The sequence below is a fragment of the Ciconia boyciana genome, chromosome 9 (assembly GCF_034638445.1).
Source record: "Ciconia boyciana chromosome 9, ASM3463844v1, whole genome shotgun sequence".
Classification (NCBI taxonomy): domain Eukaryota; kingdom Metazoa; phylum Chordata; class Aves; order Ciconiiformes; family Ciconiidae; genus Ciconia; species Ciconia boyciana.
Window position 1 is genome coordinate 41,006,591 of NC_132942.1, and position 20,695 is coordinate 41,027,285.

The window sequence follows — 20,695 nt, forward strand, 5'->3', positions numbered from 1 at the left end:
CCCTTGTTTTCATTTTTGCCTAGAGGTTTGATCTTTTTTGCATACTTGTTCTTCTAGACTGATTGCTATCAAGAGTAAAAAAGTCCATAGAATAGAAGGTACCTGAACTGCTTCATGTCCTGTTCTGTAGCTACTGGGAACACTTTATCTAGGACACATTCTCCAATATCAATGGCTAGCCAGGAGTTACAGAGGAAGTACCATTTCTGATCCCATGCCAGATCATGGACAATTACTCGATTCACATACCTGTTGGAAGAACATACAGGGCACATTCACATGTAACTGAGTGGTATGAAATTCAGGACTCAACAGGACTATGGAGGACAAACTCTGGCCTTCAGCTTCTTAGGTTGTGTCTAAACTGTAAGGCACAGAACACATCCCATCCTGTACTGGACAGAGGATATGGGAAGCACTCCTGGTCCTGCAGTTTAGATTATGATTTGATCTACTCATCTGCAAAAATGAGAAACTAACAATTCTTTCCATTCTAGAACTGTACAAGGATAATTTTCAAGTGCTAGAAAAGGAAAACTGTTATCCTTATAAAAAAATATTTGTGGATCTTTACTTCCCAGGACCTCCAGATCTCCACTTACCAGGATGGACTGTCCCCTGAATTATCATGCCACAGTCTAATACTCTGCAGTTCCCCAAGAGGGAAGAAGGTACAGAGTAGGAAAACATCCACTCCTCCACGTTCAAAGACTGGTGTATCGGGATCAGTCAGATGGTGTGGCTCACTCTCTCCTTCCAGTCCATAGAGGGTGAGAGTCACCTAGAGAATAAGATGGCAAAATGAAGACTTGTACATCTCGGTCCTATCTATGATTATTCCTCTGGCATACTCTTCCTGCTTTCATCAAATCTAAGGACTTTCTGGCTTAGACATTGCATTTGAGCCATCCTATTTAATAGCCTCAGGTGCTCCATTATTCATCCAGTTCTCTAAATGAGTGCATAAACTGTCTTACCACACAGTGCCATGGGTACCTTGGAGGTTGTGGCTGCCCCACGGCGGTGTCCTGTAAAAACTGTCACAAGATAACGATACTGAGCAAAGGGGTCATTGTCTTCCAGTACTGTGATTTTCACCTGCAGAGTGACACAATACAAGCAGTGTGTTAGCTGTTCTGTAAGTATGGATTCCTTAAAGCTGTAGATAGGAATTTGTCATCTTGTGAACAATACATATACTTACCAGTAAACAGAGAGTTAAAGGGAAGGGAGTAGGATGGGTTGAAGACTTCCTATTGAAACAGGCTAGGCAAAGTGGGAATTGGTGTAAAGACATTCAGTCTTTATTAGCTGAAGACTTACTTTGGCATCATCCTGGATGTCTTTCCTTCGAGCCCAAATAACTACAAGCACATATATCAGAAAGATGCATCCTACAGTTGTCACCACCACAGGGTTGTCCACAAATGTACCAAATAGCTGTGCAGTTTTGCTAACATCTATGGCATTGGGTATGACAAAGAAGGAGCTCCCAAAGAAGGTCAGATGGTTGCAGAGGCACTGTGTGCTTCTAGGAGTTGTTTTTGGTCCTACCTGAAAACCAGAAAAATTTCCCAATAAAACATTTGGCTTCAAAGTATTAGATAACTTATCAAGCAAATGAGAAGACAGTGCTGAGATTGGTAAATTAGTGTGGAGAGCTGCTATGCAGAAAAGAATCGTTCAAGTTCCGATAAGGAATATTAATTCTAATGTCTAGTCAGAAACAGGCATTGTAATATAATACAGCCTTGTCAGAATGCTTCTGTTTGTTCTTATATAGAAGATCATCCCAAGAAATTGAAGTGGAAATGTCATTTGAAGCTTAGTCTGTTATGACTAAACTTGAGTTTATTAAAACAGCTCAGAATGATCTTGTTTTATGGTGTGAGTTCAATGATATAATTTTACTACAAGATGGTGGTTATAAGGGCTGGCTTTGAAGTATATACTATAAACATTGTTTTGTTTCTCTCTACTTACGTGACATCCATAGCTGTTCCAGTTCCCCTGATGCTCATCCCAAAATACGCAGCGAGATGCAAAGCAAGTGACAGCTATAGCTAGCTTGTCATAGACTGTGGAATCCATTCCCATATCTTGTAAAACCATGAAATAGTAGGTTCCCTCTCCAAAAATGAGTTCTTCTGGGCTAAGAACCCAGGTGTTTGTCTCACCTTGAACATAAATATTTTAGTTTCAATGTGTATATAGAAATGCTAATTCAGAAGTATGTAGCTGCATTGCATATAATAAAATAAACAAACCGAAGAAACAGGTATGAAATCATTCTTAGCATCTCATTGTTCACAGCATCCCACTCTTTGCTCCTGTTAGTGAGCACTGTATACTAGATATTGGAACCCTGAAGCATGACAATTTGACACTCCTTTGAGAGGTTTCCTTCCAGTTAGGCATCTGAGCTCATGGTCAAGGCTCATTCTGCAAATATGCATGTGCTGTAAAGTTGTGGATGAGCACTCCCCATACTGACTGCCCTTAACTTGCTATGGGTGGTGAAAGTCTTTTGGTTACATAAGCCCAGAATGCACAAGTTCGTGGGTCACTAACAAGTTGTCTTACCTCCAGTAGTTTTCTTACAGAACAGTTGATGTTTCATATCATAGTTAGTTTCATTTGGATGATAACCGTACCCTAAGTAGAGTATTAGCGGAATGTCATGTTCAGATTCCAGGTGAATCACTATAGATGTGTTTTCTGAGGTGATATTGACTTGGAAAGTGCTAAAATTGCCCAGATTCAACACAATCTTATCTTCCTGAGTTGCTGAAAGCCTTGGTAACATTATCTGTTTTTAAACAGAAAGACATAGCTTTAAATACAGCAAAGCATCTTGCTTCTCTTATCTATAAACACAATATCGCCACATGCTAGATAATCTTTTTTCATAACACAGGGAAAGCATGGCCACCAAAAATATTGGCTTCAAAGTAATTTTCTTGATACTGTCAGCTAACCTCTGAAAAGTTCATTTGAAACCTATGTAAACTCATCACAAAGTCTGTGACCCTTGGTGCATTTCTGAATGAAGAGCTGAGATTATAACTGAAACACTGGCTACATGAAGTGCATATGTGAACGATTTAGATGTCAGCTTATACATGGGCTAGGAAGCCCAAACAGTAGTAATATGAACATACAGTTGTTGGATGATGAAATCAGACATTGCATTGTGTTTCGGGATGACTGTAATCTGGGGTCTTTTTCCACAACTATTAGCATTCTCACATCCATTTAAATGAAGGATAAGATACCTCTTTTTAAAGAAAAGACAGAAATATTTGTTATTTCATTCTTCACATGACACAAATCCCTCCATCACAAATGCAGACACCATGATCCCATTATATAATGTAATGAACACTACCACCATTTGCAGTCACCTCGGAAGATGATAACACAAATGACAGTTCATTAACAGAGAAAGAAAAAATGGAAAAAGAGGGAGAGGGATAGAAAATAGTGGGTTTACCTCAATGTTTTCTTTGAGATTGCTGACAGGTATGATCAAGCCATCCAGACCAGTAAGACTTAGACCTCCCACTGTTCCACTGATGTCAAAACTGGTGTCACTGGAGAAAAAGGGATTCACTGCAAAGCTCACCATCTATTAGCAAGACATTATCAGTCAGTTTTGAGCTATTGTCAATATTTCATTATATTCGCACTCTAAATTGCTGAGTAGTGAAAGCTTGAGCTCAGACCCAAACAGTACTCGACTTAAAAGAAGCCTGCATCCAGATTTAAATAAAATGCCTTATCTCTAAGTTAGGTCAAACACAAACCTTGAAAGTAATTTTGATTTTGAAATGTGATATGGGCACAATGTTTATTGTATCCATTCTTTGTAACCCTTTTGCCTTTTAGACACCAAATATCAAAATGCAATTGCATAAGCCTTTTTCAAAGTAACTCTACCAAAACTAGGCTGTGGCACCCCTCTTGGGATTAGGAACAATGCACAGAAGAGTATGTGAGAGTCATCAGTCCAATGAGAGGATTCAGAAGCCTCTCCTAACACTCAGGTAAGACAATGGGCATGTTTCCACTGGTTTCAGTGGGCTCTGGACATTGTTTAGCAGAGCTGGAAAAGACACAATGAGAAAACCTATATATTTTGCAGGTGTTGTAGTGGTTTCCTGAGAGTGTCAAATCAACCAGAGAGGCCTTTAGAAAATGTATTATAAAAATATGAGAATAATATGCAATCTGTTGTTCTGAAGGGAAAAACACCATATCCTAATTCAGATGAGAGATGTGTTATCATCAGGACATTTGCAGGCCTTTTGTCTCCTGCAGGATCTGAGTGCCTCAGATTCATGTATTTCTAGCTGGGATGAAACAGGACCACTGCAGGTTAGTTTTAATGGTGACAGGGGCTCTGAGCAGTTGGATCCTCCTCAGACCATTAGATGTAACCAAACAGCAAATAGATTTATAGGTATTGATTCGTTCCATTGCCTTCTCTAGCCATGCAAGTATGAATCAGGAGTGTATCATCTGAGGGGCTGATGGGATGGGGGATTTAGGCTTTCAGTCCTCCTTAGCTTGCTGAACCAACCTCATGCAATTAAGATAAGTGAAGGCTTCTTTGACCAAAAATATTTCAAATTGTTTTCTTGGCATGACAGGAGGGATGACTTGTATGCTTGTGTATTCATTGTAAAAGCAGAAAAGATTCTAAAACTGCTAGACCAAGAATGGAAGTTGTATATCAGATTGAGTCAGATAAAAGCTGTTCACTTGCCCTTATATCCACTGTTTCATCATCAACGCCTGAGACACTGAGAGAGGAAGCAGGTGGGAGAGTAAAGCTGGCAGAGCTGGAATTGGAGATATTAATGGATGTGCCATCCATGTTTTCTGTTTGTAATCTGTCCAGTTAGGGTTGGACACAAGCAAAACAGTATAAAAGAGAAATAGAAAAAAAAAAAAGAACAGAAAAAAACCATCAATAGCGTGGACTTCATATCTAGAGAAAAAGCTTTCTCACTTCATGAGGATAACTTAGCTGGAAAACTATTTCTAACTCCGCCAGTAAATACTTTGTACATTATCTGTCCCTGACGTAGTACTCCACATAACACTACCATAGAATCATCAAAAAAGGTGTGGAATTGGTGTATCTGGACAGGAAGTTGTACCCAACTAGGTGTACTTATGTGAAAGACATACCTGGTTTCAATGTGAACATGCTCTTGTTTTGAATGCACAGTTAAACATGGATGAAAACCAGGCTTTTGTGGAACAATTTAGGGATGATTATAGGGAATGGAGAATGCTTGTCAGGTTCCTCATGATTATATTTGCTTCTGCCAAACTGGTTACAATTCTATATAACATGTCATTATTGGCAACTTGGAAAAAAACCCAACCCTTAACTGGCATGACATGAGTTTTCCACGTAATTTCAAAGGTAAGCAGCTACTGCCTCATCCAGGAAATAGCAGTAAATTCTCCATTGGTCAAAGAAGACACAGCATGAGAATTTCTAAGGGGGCTTTGTTGAAGCTAACTGGAGTCCAAGCTGTTCTTGCTATCGGTTAGTAATGACAGCCTCATTGCACTGTTGAAGTTGTCATTATGCTACAATATTTAGTTGGGTTATTCCATTTAAGGACAATGTAATGAATATTTGGGGCAAAGCTGATGATCAACTATCAGGAGCCTAGGTGAGAGATACTGTTACTGTTACCTGTGTATATACATTGTGGCAGAAGGAGTGGTAAGGACTGTTGGTTCATCATCCGGTTCTTTCCCAAACAGAAGGACACTCTGTAGATTTTTGACTGTATTCAGGAGCTGGTGCGACACTGAACTCTGGAAAAGGATTAGAGGAGGAAACTTGCAACAAAGCTCCTCAGAATCATCAGGTTGCACATTATTTGCCTTTACTTCCTTTTAGGAACAAATACTAATTTTCAGTGTCTTACAAAGCTGGCAAACTTGGTGATGTGCTTCTTAATCTCAGAGAAGGTTATTCTAATCAGCAATTCAATTTCTGTAATTCTTATTAAAACATTGCAGACAGCAAATAAATATATCTTACAGCTTTTACTTTTATATTCTATTATTTATAACTTCTACACATTGAAATTTGAATGTGAAATTTGAAACTACAAACATGACATCAATTTAATGCAATATATTCATGCACTTCTGTACATTAATGCCTGTTAGCTGCACACTTTAGTGTTTAGTTACTTGCACGAGCAAGACCTAATTACATATTAATTGTGTGTTATTAGTGTGTTATCCTGGGGGAGCTCAAACAGTTCATAACCTTTTCTCTCAGGTTAGATTTATTTCATGCCCTACCCTCTTGCAGTGATGAAATTTAAAGTATGTTCAGCCCAGGAAAGCACACAAAGGCAACTGTGACGATTCACATATAGATAGGAACGGATAGGACAAAATAAACACATTGCATAATTCTGAATAGAAAATCAGAGTGGGCTCTCTGAAAAAGTGTAAGCAGCAACCAGAGCTGATTCCAGCTTTGAATTCGTGGAGCCGATCATGAATATCGAATACTTGTGGCTTCCTTGAATTATGGGGCACAAGGAGGGGATAGAATAAAATCTGAAAAAAATCTCTGTGTGCTTGTCATGCATTAGAGGTTGCACACTGATGCTGTGTTCTCCAGTGCTCTGTCCTGTTCAGCTTTAACTGTAATAAATCTTAAGAGGCTTCTATCATCTTCATTAGCAGACCGTTCAGTCTAACAGGTCTAACTGGGGAGAGTTTCCTTTGATATTCAAGTCCATCATGGAGTCACAATGAACCCTACCCAATGCCAACTGAAAAATATGAGAGGCAGCAGAGCTCTTAAAAACCTTCCAAAGCAAGCAGATGTTCACACACAGTCCACTACAAACTGGACCAAACCAAAATTACCTGTTCTGCCTCTGGCACTGAAGTGTTCGTAGCTCTGATTTCTACAGAAGCTTTAAGGACATTACTCACTGCATTAAATAGATAGTTGGCTGCATCTTTTAACTTCTGATCATCTCTGCTGTCCTCTGTGTTTACAGTGAGCAAGGAAGCACTGACATCTTTGAGAGTGTTGCTAGCTTCCATCTGCATGGGACACAAGGAGAAAAGTTTATATGTGTTGGTACTGCAAATGACAGAAGTGACACTTGTGTCATTTACTGAATATTGCAACATAAGTAATCTCATGGGACTATTTGTGGCTAATGCTGTTTTTACTATAATTATTTGTGCTGGGGTGATACCTCAAATGCCAATAAAGATGATATACTAGATGGTATACTAACATGTAATACAGACCTGAAAAATGCAGCCTGCTTCTACAGATTTAATCCGTAAAAAAGATGAATAACATCTGAAGGAAGCTTGTCTGTCAAACACTGGTCAAGGATATAGTTTACACGTACAATAACGCAGTAAATTAAGTTATACTTTGAGTGGTGTGTCCAAAAAATACCACCATATTGTCAAGTGCATGTGCATTTCAATCTTAGTTTCCACAAACCCTATTGGATTACCAGCAAGTAATACCTTTGGCCTTGTGCTGTGCTAAGTGCCAAAGGAGAATGAGTTTTACAATTTTTATTTTGTGACCGAATACAGCCAGTGATTGCTTTGTGATTGTGAAAGCACTGGCCAGCTTTTAGCCCAGGATGGTGAAGCAGCCAAGCAAACTCATTGCAAGCTTGGACATATCTATTCCCACAGTCTGCAAACGCTTAGCAGCCTTACTGTAGGGTGAATACTGAATCTGAGCTATGTTCGTGTTTTGCCAAAGTTAACCACATACTGCTGAAATGCTCCCAAGCCATTGTCTGGCTGCAACTGGCTGCCACAATACATCAGAAATCAGGACAGCTTTTTTTCATTGCCAGCATATTTGGGAAACTTCCCCGGTGCCAGTTTGTTCTGTCCTCCCATGTGCTCACTCCTTATACATAAATAGCATCATCTACTAATAATGTCATGTTGCCAGATAAGATTCAAGAAATACTTGTGTGAGGCCAGTTTGAACATTTGTGCCCAGTTCCTCTGGGTGCAGCCATGTTCCTGCCTCACTGACAGCTTGTCTACGTGTGTTTTGTGACAGTGCGTGGATGGATCAGGGACCAATGGATCTGGGCAATTCGAGAAAAACCCTCCTGGCCAGTTTTTCTTCAGGATTCTAAGAGTGCCTGACAAGATAAAATATACATCCTAACATGCCTCTGACTAAAAGGTAAAGTTTCCAACTTAAAGATGTATCATAAAATGTAGCTGGACAGACAGTCATAGCCTGGATTGTAGTGGTTGCTGAGACAATGTCTGTGAGTCCAAATTCGCTTACTCGAAACAGCAAAATGTATTCCCTTCTGGTCAAAGTACACACGCTGGTACAGTTGAAAAAATGGGTAAAGAACAGATAACTGTAAGGCACTGAAACTCTTCCAAGGTCAATGGGGTGCAATAGAGTCTATACTGTTAGTGTGAGGAGATAGATAGAAGATGAATTGCTTCTTACCTGTGCTGAGACAGACAGCTCTTCACTCCTGTAAGTGATTTCTTTCAATACTTCTGACATCTTAAGAGCAGTCTGCACTGATGTTATGTTAACAGCAGAGAGAGTTGTCAGCATCAGCCCTCGGAGCTTGGGATGAAAAGGGATAATTAGGCAAAGGAATAAGATGCTAATTAGGACTGTGCAAGTAGTGCTGTATATTGACAGCCAGGCTTGCTGTAAATTATGCAGTAGAGTAAGACTTCACAACAAGGATCATTTAAACAGATATTAGGTCTACTGACAAGATGCCACTTGCCTTAATAACTGTATAATCATGAGTTTTATGTTACCTCCCAACACAGAGAATTTATACACTTAACATCCATTAATAGCAAGGAGAGTTACTTGTGAGAATTTGTACTAATGTATGTGAATTACTGTATAAATGCCACTTCCAGAGAAAGCAGAGCCATGTATGATTGATGTTACTCAAATAATGAATCATAATTGAAGGATACATTGCATTTCTCTAGATCTGTTCATCTGAGGCACTCAAAGCACTGTACAAATATAAGCTTATAACTTAAACATAAGCTGGTAGCTGAAAGGAACAAACTAAAATTACTGTCATCTAGTACTTTTGGGAAAATTAGATAGGATATTTCTCCTGCAGGAGAGGCCATTTTATTAATATTTAAATTGTTTGTGGAAAATCAGGTTGATTTTAAGTTTAAAAAGACCGTCCAAATTAGTTTAAGTTAATGCAATAACAATTGAGAATGAATTCTTTTACTGATGGATGATAAAACAAATTATTTATGTGGGCAAATAGTGAAAAATAGCTGAAACCTGTGCCAAACACTGAGACAGATACTAGAAACTTGAAACCCCCATTGATTTCAAGTGGTGATGTATGAGCTTTTTATTACTTAAGAGCTGTCGAAGAATATGAAGAGTCCATTATATTGCATTGTACTGCAAGAAAACAAGTGTCTGGCTGACCTCTTTTCGTGTGTCCATCTGTAAAGATACGTTAAAGCTTTCCTCTTGGGTCTCCTGATTAAGGACTGATGTCACTGACTTATACAGCTGGAAAAGACTCATGCTGTTGTTCCCATCTTTTAGGATGGTGTTTGCCTTCTCAGATACAATAGCCTGCAGGGTCAGGCTCCCATCGATCATATCTGCATGTCCAACCTAGTGAAGAAATCAGATATGCTCTTAATGTTGCTAATGCTGTTGTAATTATCTTTGAACAGCTTCCATGATCGTCTTACAGCCTAGCTAGAGTGGGACATTGTGACAGCCTAGCTAGAGTGGGACAGAAAACTTTGTGTTCCCTATTTTTAATGTTTTATTTTTAGTGGCCTGATAAGGATCTCCTTACTGGGGCACTGGGGCAGAAGCAAGAGTTTTCTGGGGCCTACACAGAGTAACTCCAGACTCACTAAATACAGCTTATGTTGCCCAATGTCCAAACAGATCATCTTTTAAACTTCTGTCCTAGAAAAAGGACAGTGGAAGATTCTTTTGACTACCTCGAGTCCACAGAAAATAGTCTCTGTTAGATAGGAAAACTGTGATTATGGCACATTCAGAGGGAAGTAATAGGTGTAAAATGGGAAGAAGCTCCAAAAGTGAATCACAGGTTAGGTATAAACTTGAGAGATCTTGAAATAAAGTAATTCTTCTGTGTACCTTCACCGAAGCATTAGTTTGAACTGTATCACCATAGCTGTTGCTAACAGTAATTGTCATATGTAAAATGAAATTATTTTCCTTTTCTCCAAGTGGAAGATAAACTGGGAACAGTTCAGGGTCCGGGCCACAGTGCAGGAGGGAATCTGAAACAGGAAAGAGTGGGTCACCTACCAGACACAACAGACACCTCCTGTTCTCTAAGAACTGGAGGCTCTGGGCTTGCTCTCTGTAGGCCTGATTGACTCAGTCTCTCTGGGGAGCAGAAGCAGGTTGTGCCTCTGCTCTTGTTAGCAACAGTAACAGTGCTTGCTAGAAACACGGCGAAGCAGCTAGCCAAACAGTTCACCTCAGGACTTACTTGATTTCAGATAGAAGCAGTATGTGAGCTGCCTGTTATGACTGGATTGGCATGAATTGGCCAAGCAAGGAGCACTGCAGGAGACTCTGAACGTGGTGAGCACTGATCCCTGCTTAGGAGACACAGCACAACTGGGGATGTCGGGCGGAGGCATGGTGCTGACAAGGTAGATTTCCTCCCCATAGCCACGCTGAGTCATTGCTGGGAGTGGAGGGAGCAAAACGTCAGCAATAATTGTGCCCCAGCAGCACTGATCTTCAGACATTAATCTTGCCTACTCTAGCAATGATGCTGTTTGTTCAGGCACCAGAAACATCAGGGTGGGCCTAATCAGAAATTAAATCCTGCTACTGAATGAGCCGTAAGAGGAAAAGAACTATTAAAAACATGGTAGTGTTCGCATTATAAAGCAAGACTGTATTATTTGATCAAGCATTAAGCATAACTTCATTTCCAGATGAGCCTTAACGAAGTTATTAACAGCTTGGAGTAAGATAACTGAATTTGTCCTGCGCTGCAACAGCCCAGAACAAACTTAGCTCTTAATTATTTTAAAGAACCTACACATAAAGTAACAGCTCACAACTTGTGGAATGATTTAACTTACTTGTCAGTGAGGCTATGTGTGTGTAATGTCAGTGTGATGTTATGATGGCAGAAACTATCTCAAAGGAGTCTGAAAAACCCTGCTTGCCCCTACCTGTTACTTTAATCTGAAAAGCTTCTCCCTGTGTCTGCAAGAAGGAGCTGTTCATTTTCAATGTGGATGTGTTGCTTTGAAGCAAATTCAAAGAGTTCTGCCGGAAACCAGTCAGGCCACAGGCTAGAGGGAGGGGTGTAGACTGGAAAATCAGACAGAAAAGAAAACATGACAGTAGAGGCTCTTTGCCATGATTTCTGTTGTGATTTATCAGGAGCAGGGTGGCAGTTTGGTGCCCTTCATCATAACCCTTCCCAAACCTGGCACCCCCTTATGTCAGTCTTCACTATTATTTCCTAAGCGTCCATTTGACAAAGTATCACTCTGAGGCCACGTGGCGTTCTCTCAGGATGGATGTTTATTCTTGTGTGTGCAGTATTTCCGAAAAATCTGATGCTCTCACCTTGGTTTGGAATGTGTTATCTAAATACCAGTTATAATATATGGCCTGGGAGTCCTGTCCAGAGACACTCAAAACAACTTCATCACTAGCATTCACTGGCTTGCAGTTTGCCTCACACCTGTAAGGAATTAAATGGTAGTTACAAGTAGTAACTGTAGGAGATGTCATAGTCCTTGATGTTGATTGTTTTACTCTCGTTTGATGAAAATCTGTAAAAGCCCGGCAATATGAGACAGGTGACACATGACTCACAAATAGCAAAATACTTAATTTTAAAGTATTTTAAAGAGATTTAGGAACCTTCATCTCCATTTTCAACATGACTGAGGCCCAGAACCCACAAACTATTTATGTTGCAAAATTGATTCAGGCTCTCAAATGAAGCCTGCTTCTATTTAAGCTCCTGAAACGATTCTATTAACAGATCATTGAAATGCCACTGCTATTTAATGAGGCACTAGACTCTTGAAGAACAGATTTTTTAAAGCAGTAGTGTGTATCTGGGTGTCCAGTAGGAATTTCAGACATATCTTATGGCTTTTATTCCCATTGTTTCAACGAGGTTTGCATATGAGGTCTCCAACATTGAAAGGATGTAGTGGGGTCAAAAACCCTAAATGGTTTTGGGAAGAATATTATTCAGTTTACAAAAGGATTATGTTCAGAAATGTGGACTGGAAAATGCAGCAAGACCCATTTTGTCCATAATTCCTATGATGGTAAGGTATAAATAGATTTACAGGAATAAGTACTTTATCACTTTATTATCATTATTATTGAAAACTGTGGCCTTGCACTATGTTTGAGTAGTAATAATATTAACCAGTGAATACTATGGTTTAAAAACAGACCTGATTTCTAGTTGCAGCTCTTGTTTTGCAGTCACATAGAGACATTGCTCGTCCTGCCTCTCTTCATTGCCATGGTTTCGGACTGTAACCCTGACAGTCACAGCTGACTTTGGAGGGGGAAGGCAGGAAGGTGGGATTTGCACCTCAGTTTGGTTGGTTAGGATTATCTGTTGCTGCACACATTCATTCCACTCAGGCCAGCAAGCTCCTGCAAAACATTTCCTTTATAATTAGAATAGTCATAACATCCCATGTCTCTTATAAAGGACTTTCCTGCCATAGGTTTCAAAGAGCTTTACAGAGCAAACAAGTTTCCTGAAACCAATTTAAAGAGTGGGTAATCAGAGCTCAGAGTGCAGACTGACTTCTTCAAAGTAATGTATGAGGCCAGGGATAAATACGGGGACAAAACACAGATGTCCTGAATCTCAATCCAGTTTTCAGCCATAAATGTTTTTGCATCATATTTGATGCTAATTATTGCTGTTTTACTGACACACATGTATCTTGCAAATGCCTAACTATGTAAGTCACTTGGGATTAGTTCTTGGCTATGAGGGTGAGGGCTTAGGATGGGCAGATCTTGAAAAATTGAAACCTAGGAGTAGCCACCTTTGGGAAAAGATGAAAACTGAGTACTATGCCATATTATAGACCATAATTAGCTCAGTGTTAAAACCAGAGTAAGGTAGAAGGACATTCTTCATGAACAGTGAGTGTCAAACTTTAAAGCCGGAGTAAACCATCCTTCCGTCAGATATTCACCACTTGATCTGACATAACAGTGAGTTTGTTACTTGTCAAATAGAAGTTGGTGGAAAAGTTCAGGAAATGCACATACCACAGGACCAGAGAAAACTGGAATTATTGTTGTTGTCTGGCCAGCCAAGTGTAACAGTTGTGAAAGGATCCACATGGCGACTCGGTTTAATATATATTGTGGGGGTTTTTTTGTGATCCTAAATGATAAGTAAATGTATCAGTTAGGACAGGAGCATGTATAAACACATACGTATCTTGTTTCTTTATGATGAAAAAGGTCTGAAGGTTTAGACCCCAAATCACTGTATGCAGATCTGTAGTTTACATGATCTTTCCCTGATCAGTGGTAGTATGGAAGTAGAAGCTATGGGAATAGAAGCAGAGAAATTGTGTGGCAAAATACTCCCAAACTCATAAGTGGCTTAGGAGCCCAGCTCCCATTTTCAAAACTAATGCAGGTATTTAGGAAACTAATTCCCATTAATTTTCCATTTTTGGACCAAGACTTTTAACCCTTGGACAATCATTTGTCTTCTAGTGCATCTTCTAGTACATTCCTTTTTTATCCAAATTGGATACATTACAGCTATAGATAAAAAGAAGAAGGAGGTAGCTGAATTTGTCTTTCTGTGCAACAAACTGATAAACTTAGGTTTGAATTAGATTTATATTCCTCTGATGCAATATATTCTTACAGGCAATCTGTAAAGCACGATGCCTTCTTGTGAAACAGCATGTCTCCTATAGCAGATATCTGTCTGCTGGTGTTATAGTTAAAAACTAGACCTTTCAGATGATAACAAAATATTATATCTGGCAATTTTATTATTTAAATTTGTGCAACTGCTAGCAATTGGTGTATCATTAGTTTCTCAGTTTGCCATAAACTGGAAATTCCTTCTTTGCAAAATAACTTAAACATTCCAATACAGAAGCAGGAAACAATTAGAAACAATATAAAAATATATTAAACTCTGCTCAAAGGATAGCCCCTCAAAGAGAGGTTTCCATTAGTCAAGTAGATAATTTAAAAATTAATCTAAGCACATTTCAACTTCCGAAATTGAATCATTGTGAAAAGTTCATTTTCTCTAATCTTGTAATTGTTACTTGAAGGCTTTTACAAATTGTAGATTGAATGCCTGTAAACACATTTGTCTCGGAGACTTTCAGTGTAGATTTTATGTTAAATCATACAGGGCACAGAAAATCTAGTCCATAATCTAGTATGCTACAAATATTTCTTTTCAATATCTTATGCAGCACTTTTACTGGTTAAGAAAAATTTCTAAGCATTTCAATTTTAAAGAAAGATCCTTAAATAATACTTACATTTGTCTTTTGGTTATTTGTTTTGGAGCTGCCTTCTTCCTTAGCAGAATCTGTTTAATACAAAAAAGAGCAGAATATTTTAGTGCTACCTGTAAGGCTTTCAGACATCCTCATTGAATATGACTTAAATACAAAGGATTTGACTACCAACAGTCTGAAAGATAGGACTATAAGAATCAGACTCTAGAACTGTGATAAACAGTCTAGTTACAATCAGTAAAGTTGTAACAACAAGCTAGTCACATACTATAAAGAAGATGATCCTGATTCTTCAAACATAATGGTGTAAATCAAAATAAATTCACAGAAGGTGATGGAGTTTCATTGATGTACAAAGAAAAATTGAGGGAAAGCACTGGAAAAGTCTCAATAGGATTAGTACTAAAGTCACTTTATTCCTAGTATAATCTGCTTTTGTAAATGTAAGGATGAGCCATCTAGAAGCATATACTGACAGCAATTTATGAGACTGCTGTGATGCAAATATTTCCTGATTTCAGAGCTATGTCCCAAGCCAATTATTTCTAGGACAAATAGCAAATGTGCAATGCGTAACATATACACAGAGTGATGCTAATTTATGACTACTTCAAAGCCAGGGAATCTGCCTTCATCAGGAAGAAGCCTCCACAGAAGTTTTCAGCACTGTTGCTGGAAGTGAAGCAATTACTAGGTGCAAACCATAAGCACTCCATTAAATGGTCTGATTACAAAAAGACTCTTACGTGGTCAAAACCAGCACTGTCAGATTAATGCAATTACCTTCTTTATGAGAACTGTTTGCCAACACAGTGATGAACCCAAGATCCAGACTCATGTTTGAGAAGGCATTCATGGCCACCACTTTCACTAGGAAAGTACCTAGAGAAGACAAATGTCCAGTTAAGAATAGCAGTGGGACCAGTCCGTCATGTTTGGGATATAAAATCCAATTCATAAAGAAAAATCCTATTCTTTTCTGTTAAGAGCTTTGGGGTTTTTCTGATGAGTTTCCACTGGTGAAAAGCTTTTCAGGGAATGTTCTTCCCCTTTATCTCAGCGTTTTAGTAACTCAGCTGCCTTTGTCCTAGCACTTGCAATGCTATTCTTCGTCAGCTGGCTATGATATTACCACACAGGAAACTAGAGGTGTGCTAATACTGGAGTCCAAATGAGTTTAGGCATCTTGAGAGACCATCTGTCTTGTTTGAAAATTTCTGCCTGAAGGGAAGGGCTGTTCAAATGTGTATAGGGAGACCCAATAAAACTTTTAATATTTAATAATTTTAAAACATAAAATGAAATCGCAATTAGCTTCTAGACTTCCAGCTTTGGCATGGGATTTGAATAGTTCATTAGATGAAGAAACATTTTTCTCTTCTGCCACTGAATTAACTCTTAAGGACAATCTCCCTAATCCCACATTTTAAAGGCTTTGATTTCTTAGTAATGGAAAGAAAAAAATACTAAAAAGCTTATTCATAAGTAAGTCCAACAAAAACTACACGTTGGAGACAAACACACAGAAAGCCTCCCCTTTTCTTTGTCATGTCTACTGAGAACTCCTCAGATTATTAATTACTGCAGTGTAAACTGCAGAGGAGTGTAGACTTGAAAAGTTATACATATGAACAAACAGGAGGAAAACACTTTGTGATTCAGGAAAATGTCATCATTTGTACTTGAATCAGATCATGTCATGAAAAACTAAACCCTGGTTCACAATGTCTTTTTTATTGCAAAAATCAGGTGAAGCCTTGCTTTCGGTATCTGTACGGAGAACCCATTTGCCAGTTCAACTTTTTTATCTCACAAGTCAATAAGACCATGCTGTTCATACTGTTCTGCAGACCAAGTTTCAGCAGCTAGAAAAGCTACCAAATTCAGCTGTACTTTATTGTTCCCTACCCTGGGGTGCTGTGACTGTTTATGTGAACTCCTCTACTCAGCTGTGAGTGTCTTAGAAATACAGAAGATGTCAGCATGCTGTACCTTCAGAGTGCACGGGAATGATGTACGTTCGAGGTTCCCCATGAGGGCCGTTTTCTTTGTGAGAGTGAGTTTCATTAGATCCAATCACCTCAAACTTCAGCTTATCTGGGGCACCATGAGACACAGAGACATTTATCTCCAAATTCTCCCCCAGCTGCAGAGTATGAGAAGCTAATGCAGCCTGAAGACCAGATACTGGCTCAATTAAGTGAACAGCAATGCTCTCAGAGATCTCCAATGCGGTTGTGTTGCTGGATGCTCGGATTTCCAGCTGATGTATCCCTGGGCCTAGCAGCTCTTGAGAGGCGCTGTCGAGTGTCAGATTGTGAGGGACAATTCCTTCCTTTGCACTGGATTCAGTGAGTGTCATGTTATCTGCTAATATAATGTAGGTCACTCCATTGCCTGCAAAAAGACAGTTCAAAATTTGTCACAGCTTGCGTAATAGACCATCCAATTCTAGCTGCTTTGTGCAGCATTCAGTTATTTATAAAGGAGTCATAAGAACACTGCAGCAATGCAGGCTTTTGTGCCCCTCTAGGCTCCCTATGGAAGTCTGTCACGTGTGTTTTCTGCTGGGAGTGTTAGGGCAGTCAAGAGAATTCAAACATACGCTACTGAATTTTATTTTTTAAGCATATATGTGGATTCCAGGAACTTGAAGTAAGAACAAAATGTACATCAGCAAATGTGACTGGCTCAGCACGGAACCCTCTTACCCTCAATCAGAGAAGCATTTCTGTGGATTCCTAACTTCAAATATGGAAATATTCCTACTGGCTTCATGTGGATTCATGTGACTAAAGTTATGCTCATGCTTTGTCAGCTTTGTGTAGAGGGAAAAAGGGTTTATACTTATGTTTGAGGTGGTGTAATAGCTCTGAGAAAGAACCCCTCCAATGGAGCTGAGCTCATTCAGTTGCAGGAATGCAACAATTAGAAGGAAAGCATTCACTAAAAAGAAGTATTGTTTTGCATAATGAAAATCCTGCTTCTATCCCATGGGTAGCATAATATTTAGCCTGCCATTTAAATCATGCAGAGTAATTACCCTCACCTCCATTGAGTTCAACTTGAATCCACAACAGGTCCCCATACAGTGTACAGCAGTGAGAGCTGTTCCCAGATTCATACTGGCTATAGCACCCAGTAATGCTTAGCTGATCCATCTTATCTTGAACAGTCACCCGCTTCTGTGCCGTCACGTGCCATTCGCTGGTGGTGCATTCCACAAAAACAGTAAATTCTCCAGGAGATGAATAGCTATATGTGACATTGCTGACCAGTCTAGAATAGAAAGAGAACAGCTTCTTATTGTGGAAGACTGTCCTGGGAAGTCCTTAGCCTTACGTGATAACAGTGGTCACAGTTCCCAAATTTCTGACCTGACTCAGCTCTCCTGCCATCACTGTAATCCCTCATTTATTTACACAGAATCTTTAGGGTTGAAGATTGTTCCTTTGTTCCAGCTACGGTGTCATTAAGGATGTATATCAGGGGTGGTCATTCTCAAAGTATATCTATAAGGGTGGCTACGTTTTGCTGTAAAGTAGGTAGGTTACAGTTCAAGAACATGTGGCATTGGATCTGGTTTGTGACTTGTTGGCTCTGAGCACAGACATGTGACTATGCACATTAGAACATGTAACAGGGCCCTTAATTCTCTATTCTTTATTTTATTCCCGATTTACCGTCTCTTAGATATATCAGTGGAAGCTGAGGCTGCTCAGCATTTTGTCAGAGCACTCCCTTGCTCTTTTTTAATGTGCAGCTGCTTCTATACTTGTCCATGCTAGCAAAAATGCCTCTTCACTCCTGGGTCTGGTGCAGCTCCGGTCATGATAGCAATAGGAGATGAATGGATATGAAGAAGTCTGTGGTAGTTACTATTATTACTAACAAGCATAGGGAGATGGTGAAAAGAATCCAAGGATATCCTTCTTGAATGACATACACCATGAAAGGCAAATAAGTAATATTCCTGACACTATTCTCTTCTGAACTATTTATGTTCTTATCATGGTACCACCTTGCAAATGCAAACAAAGATCACGACATATCATCCTTGATAATGCATATTTATCATTAGCTGTTTTAATGAAGCTAATTGAAGAAAAAGGTTACATTCTAACTGGACTTCAAACACGTGCCAATGACAAGTCCAGACCAGAAAAGGCAATCCCTGTAAGAGTGGGTATCAAACTGGACACAGAAAACAGATGAGCATGACTGCGAGCCATTTAGTAGGTGAAGTAAAAGGGGCTTCCCATAAAAAGAGCTAGCCTCTGCTTACAGCTAGCAAATATATTTTACTTCAAGATTCACTATCAAAGATTTTTTTTCAAGTTCTTTACAGCTACAGGCCTGTGTCTGTAGCTCTGAAAGAATGTTTACTGTTTCTAGTACGTTACTACTTCTTTGGTTTTCATTCTTTTACTCTTATTTTTCTAGTTGACTCAGATTCCATTAGTAGACGAATAAATTTCTAGAGCCATTCTCTGTCATTCCTAGCACTATGACAAAATCTGATTTTTAAATCCAGCAGAAAAATGTTTGATCTGTTAAAGACACAATTTTTATGCAATTAAAACAAAAGCAAACCTCCAGAATGCCATTGTATTATTTTAAATGTTATAAAAAAATACTCCTTAAACTTAAGAAAATAATGATTGCCTGTTTCTTTGGCAATTACTGACATCTTTTCAGTAATTTTGTGTCTTAGGATCTGGAATAAATTCTCTTAGTAAGAAATAGGAATCACTTGTCATAATAAGCAGAAGAAAGATTGTGGTTGGCAGCTTGACATAAAATTTTGTATTAATTTCAAAACAAGTTTCTGCAGAATACAAGTGTCTTGTATGTATGGTCTATTATTAATCTACTTAATTTTTAACATTTCATTTAAGAGACTTGTAGCATTCAATAAAATGCAAGCAGTGAAATTTACTGGTTGTCTGATGATACATGAAGGATATATCTTACGTTAGAGGGTAGTAAGGATCAATAGTGTGGCCATCTCCAGTGCTAATGATACAGGAAAGGTTGCCAGAGTACGGAGAGAGCAGCCAGTTCAAACTGACTGTGATATTTTCAAAGACAAAGCATGTATCTGTTACAACCAGCTGCAGACCTGTAAAACATAATGACAGAATTCAATGCCATTGTTTGACTACATTTCTTACATAATTCAATTAATTTTCATGTATTGAGAGCAGGCCTTCTCCAAAACTGAGCTGATACTGCCGCTAATTTGAGTGCATTAGTGGTGTGACAGGGAGCTGATTCTTTTCCATACCTACTGGTCAAGATTCTTGCTGGAACATAATTTCATTTAAGTGTGTTTTATGTGTCTGAATTTCCTGGCTTTGTATCCTATCAAAAACGCTCAGTTAGGATAGGGAAGCTACATTATTGTGCCTATTTTTAGTGGTCACGGCTCTTCCAGGTTCTTCCCTAAGGATGGAGCAGTGATTTTTAAGATAAATATCAATGGTCACAGTGTTACAGCAAAGAGCAGAACAGGCTTTTGGTGTTGACAGCCCACTCCCACTTACCTTCCTTGCAGTGGTATTGAATAGACAAATAGCTTCCGGAAGCTGGACAAGGATCTCCAAAGAAAGTGCCATCCGCTGCCACCTGGCAGGCCTGAAGACCATGACACTGGCCTGGAAGGAAGGACTGTTTTATATGAAGTAGTGGGTTTTGTCTTTGACTGTCGTAACAGCTCAGATGAGAGATGATTACAGAAACAAAAAGGGGAGGGGGAGCATATCATGTCACTGATTTCTAGACAAACTCCCATATCACTTTGACTTTAGTGTGTTGCTTATTGCCTGGTATTTCTTAGCACCGTTCCACTTTATTGGAATAAAGCTGAATTAGAGAGGGTAAAAAAAAAGAAGTTACATGTTTTGTTTAATTTTGGCTGGAAGCCCAAAGAACCGCCATAGGGACAGGCCATAGTCACTGTTTAGTCTGGCAAGCCACGGAGCCCCGTAGCTCCAGCAGGCTGTGTACTCGACACACGGCAGGCAGCAGCAGATCTCTCCTGCCCTCCTGTCCCCATGGGTTCCAGCCTTTTCACCCCTCCTGGGTTGGAGTTAGGTTTGTATGGATGTGTTCT

The 20,695-nt window shown here is 39.2% G+C and overlaps 1 protein-coding gene across 1 annotated transcript in view; it reads right to left on the bottom strand.

Moving 5' to 3' along the window:
• Positions 1-20,695, bottom strand: part of LOC140656917 (polycystin-1-like protein 2) — a 42,669-nt gene that overhangs the window by 16,646 nt on the left and 5,328 nt on the right. The window contains 24 exon segments of the mRNA XM_072873195.1: positions 103-249; positions 603-781; positions 997-1,098; positions 1,324-1,554; positions 1,984-2,177; positions 2,584-2,809; positions 3,494-3,628; positions 4,769-4,895; positions 5,717-5,841; positions 6,919-7,101; positions 8,516-8,641; positions 9,497-9,691; positions 10,193-10,338; positions 10,554-10,754; positions 11,254-11,395; positions 11,657-11,774; positions 12,508-12,715; positions 13,349-13,466; positions 14,602-14,651; positions 15,364-15,462; positions 16,573-16,977; positions 17,630-17,859; positions 19,555-19,702; positions 20,127-20,237. Coding sequence (XP_072729296.1) covers positions 103-249; positions 603-781; positions 997-1,098; positions 1,324-1,554; positions 1,984-2,177; positions 2,584-2,809; positions 3,494-3,628; positions 4,769-4,895; positions 5,717-5,841; positions 6,919-7,101; positions 8,516-8,641; positions 9,497-9,691; positions 10,193-10,338; positions 10,554-10,754; positions 11,254-11,395; positions 11,657-11,774; positions 12,508-12,715; positions 13,349-13,466; positions 14,602-14,651; positions 15,364-15,462; positions 16,573-16,977; positions 17,630-17,859; positions 19,555-19,702; positions 20,127-20,237 — 3,946 coding nt within the window.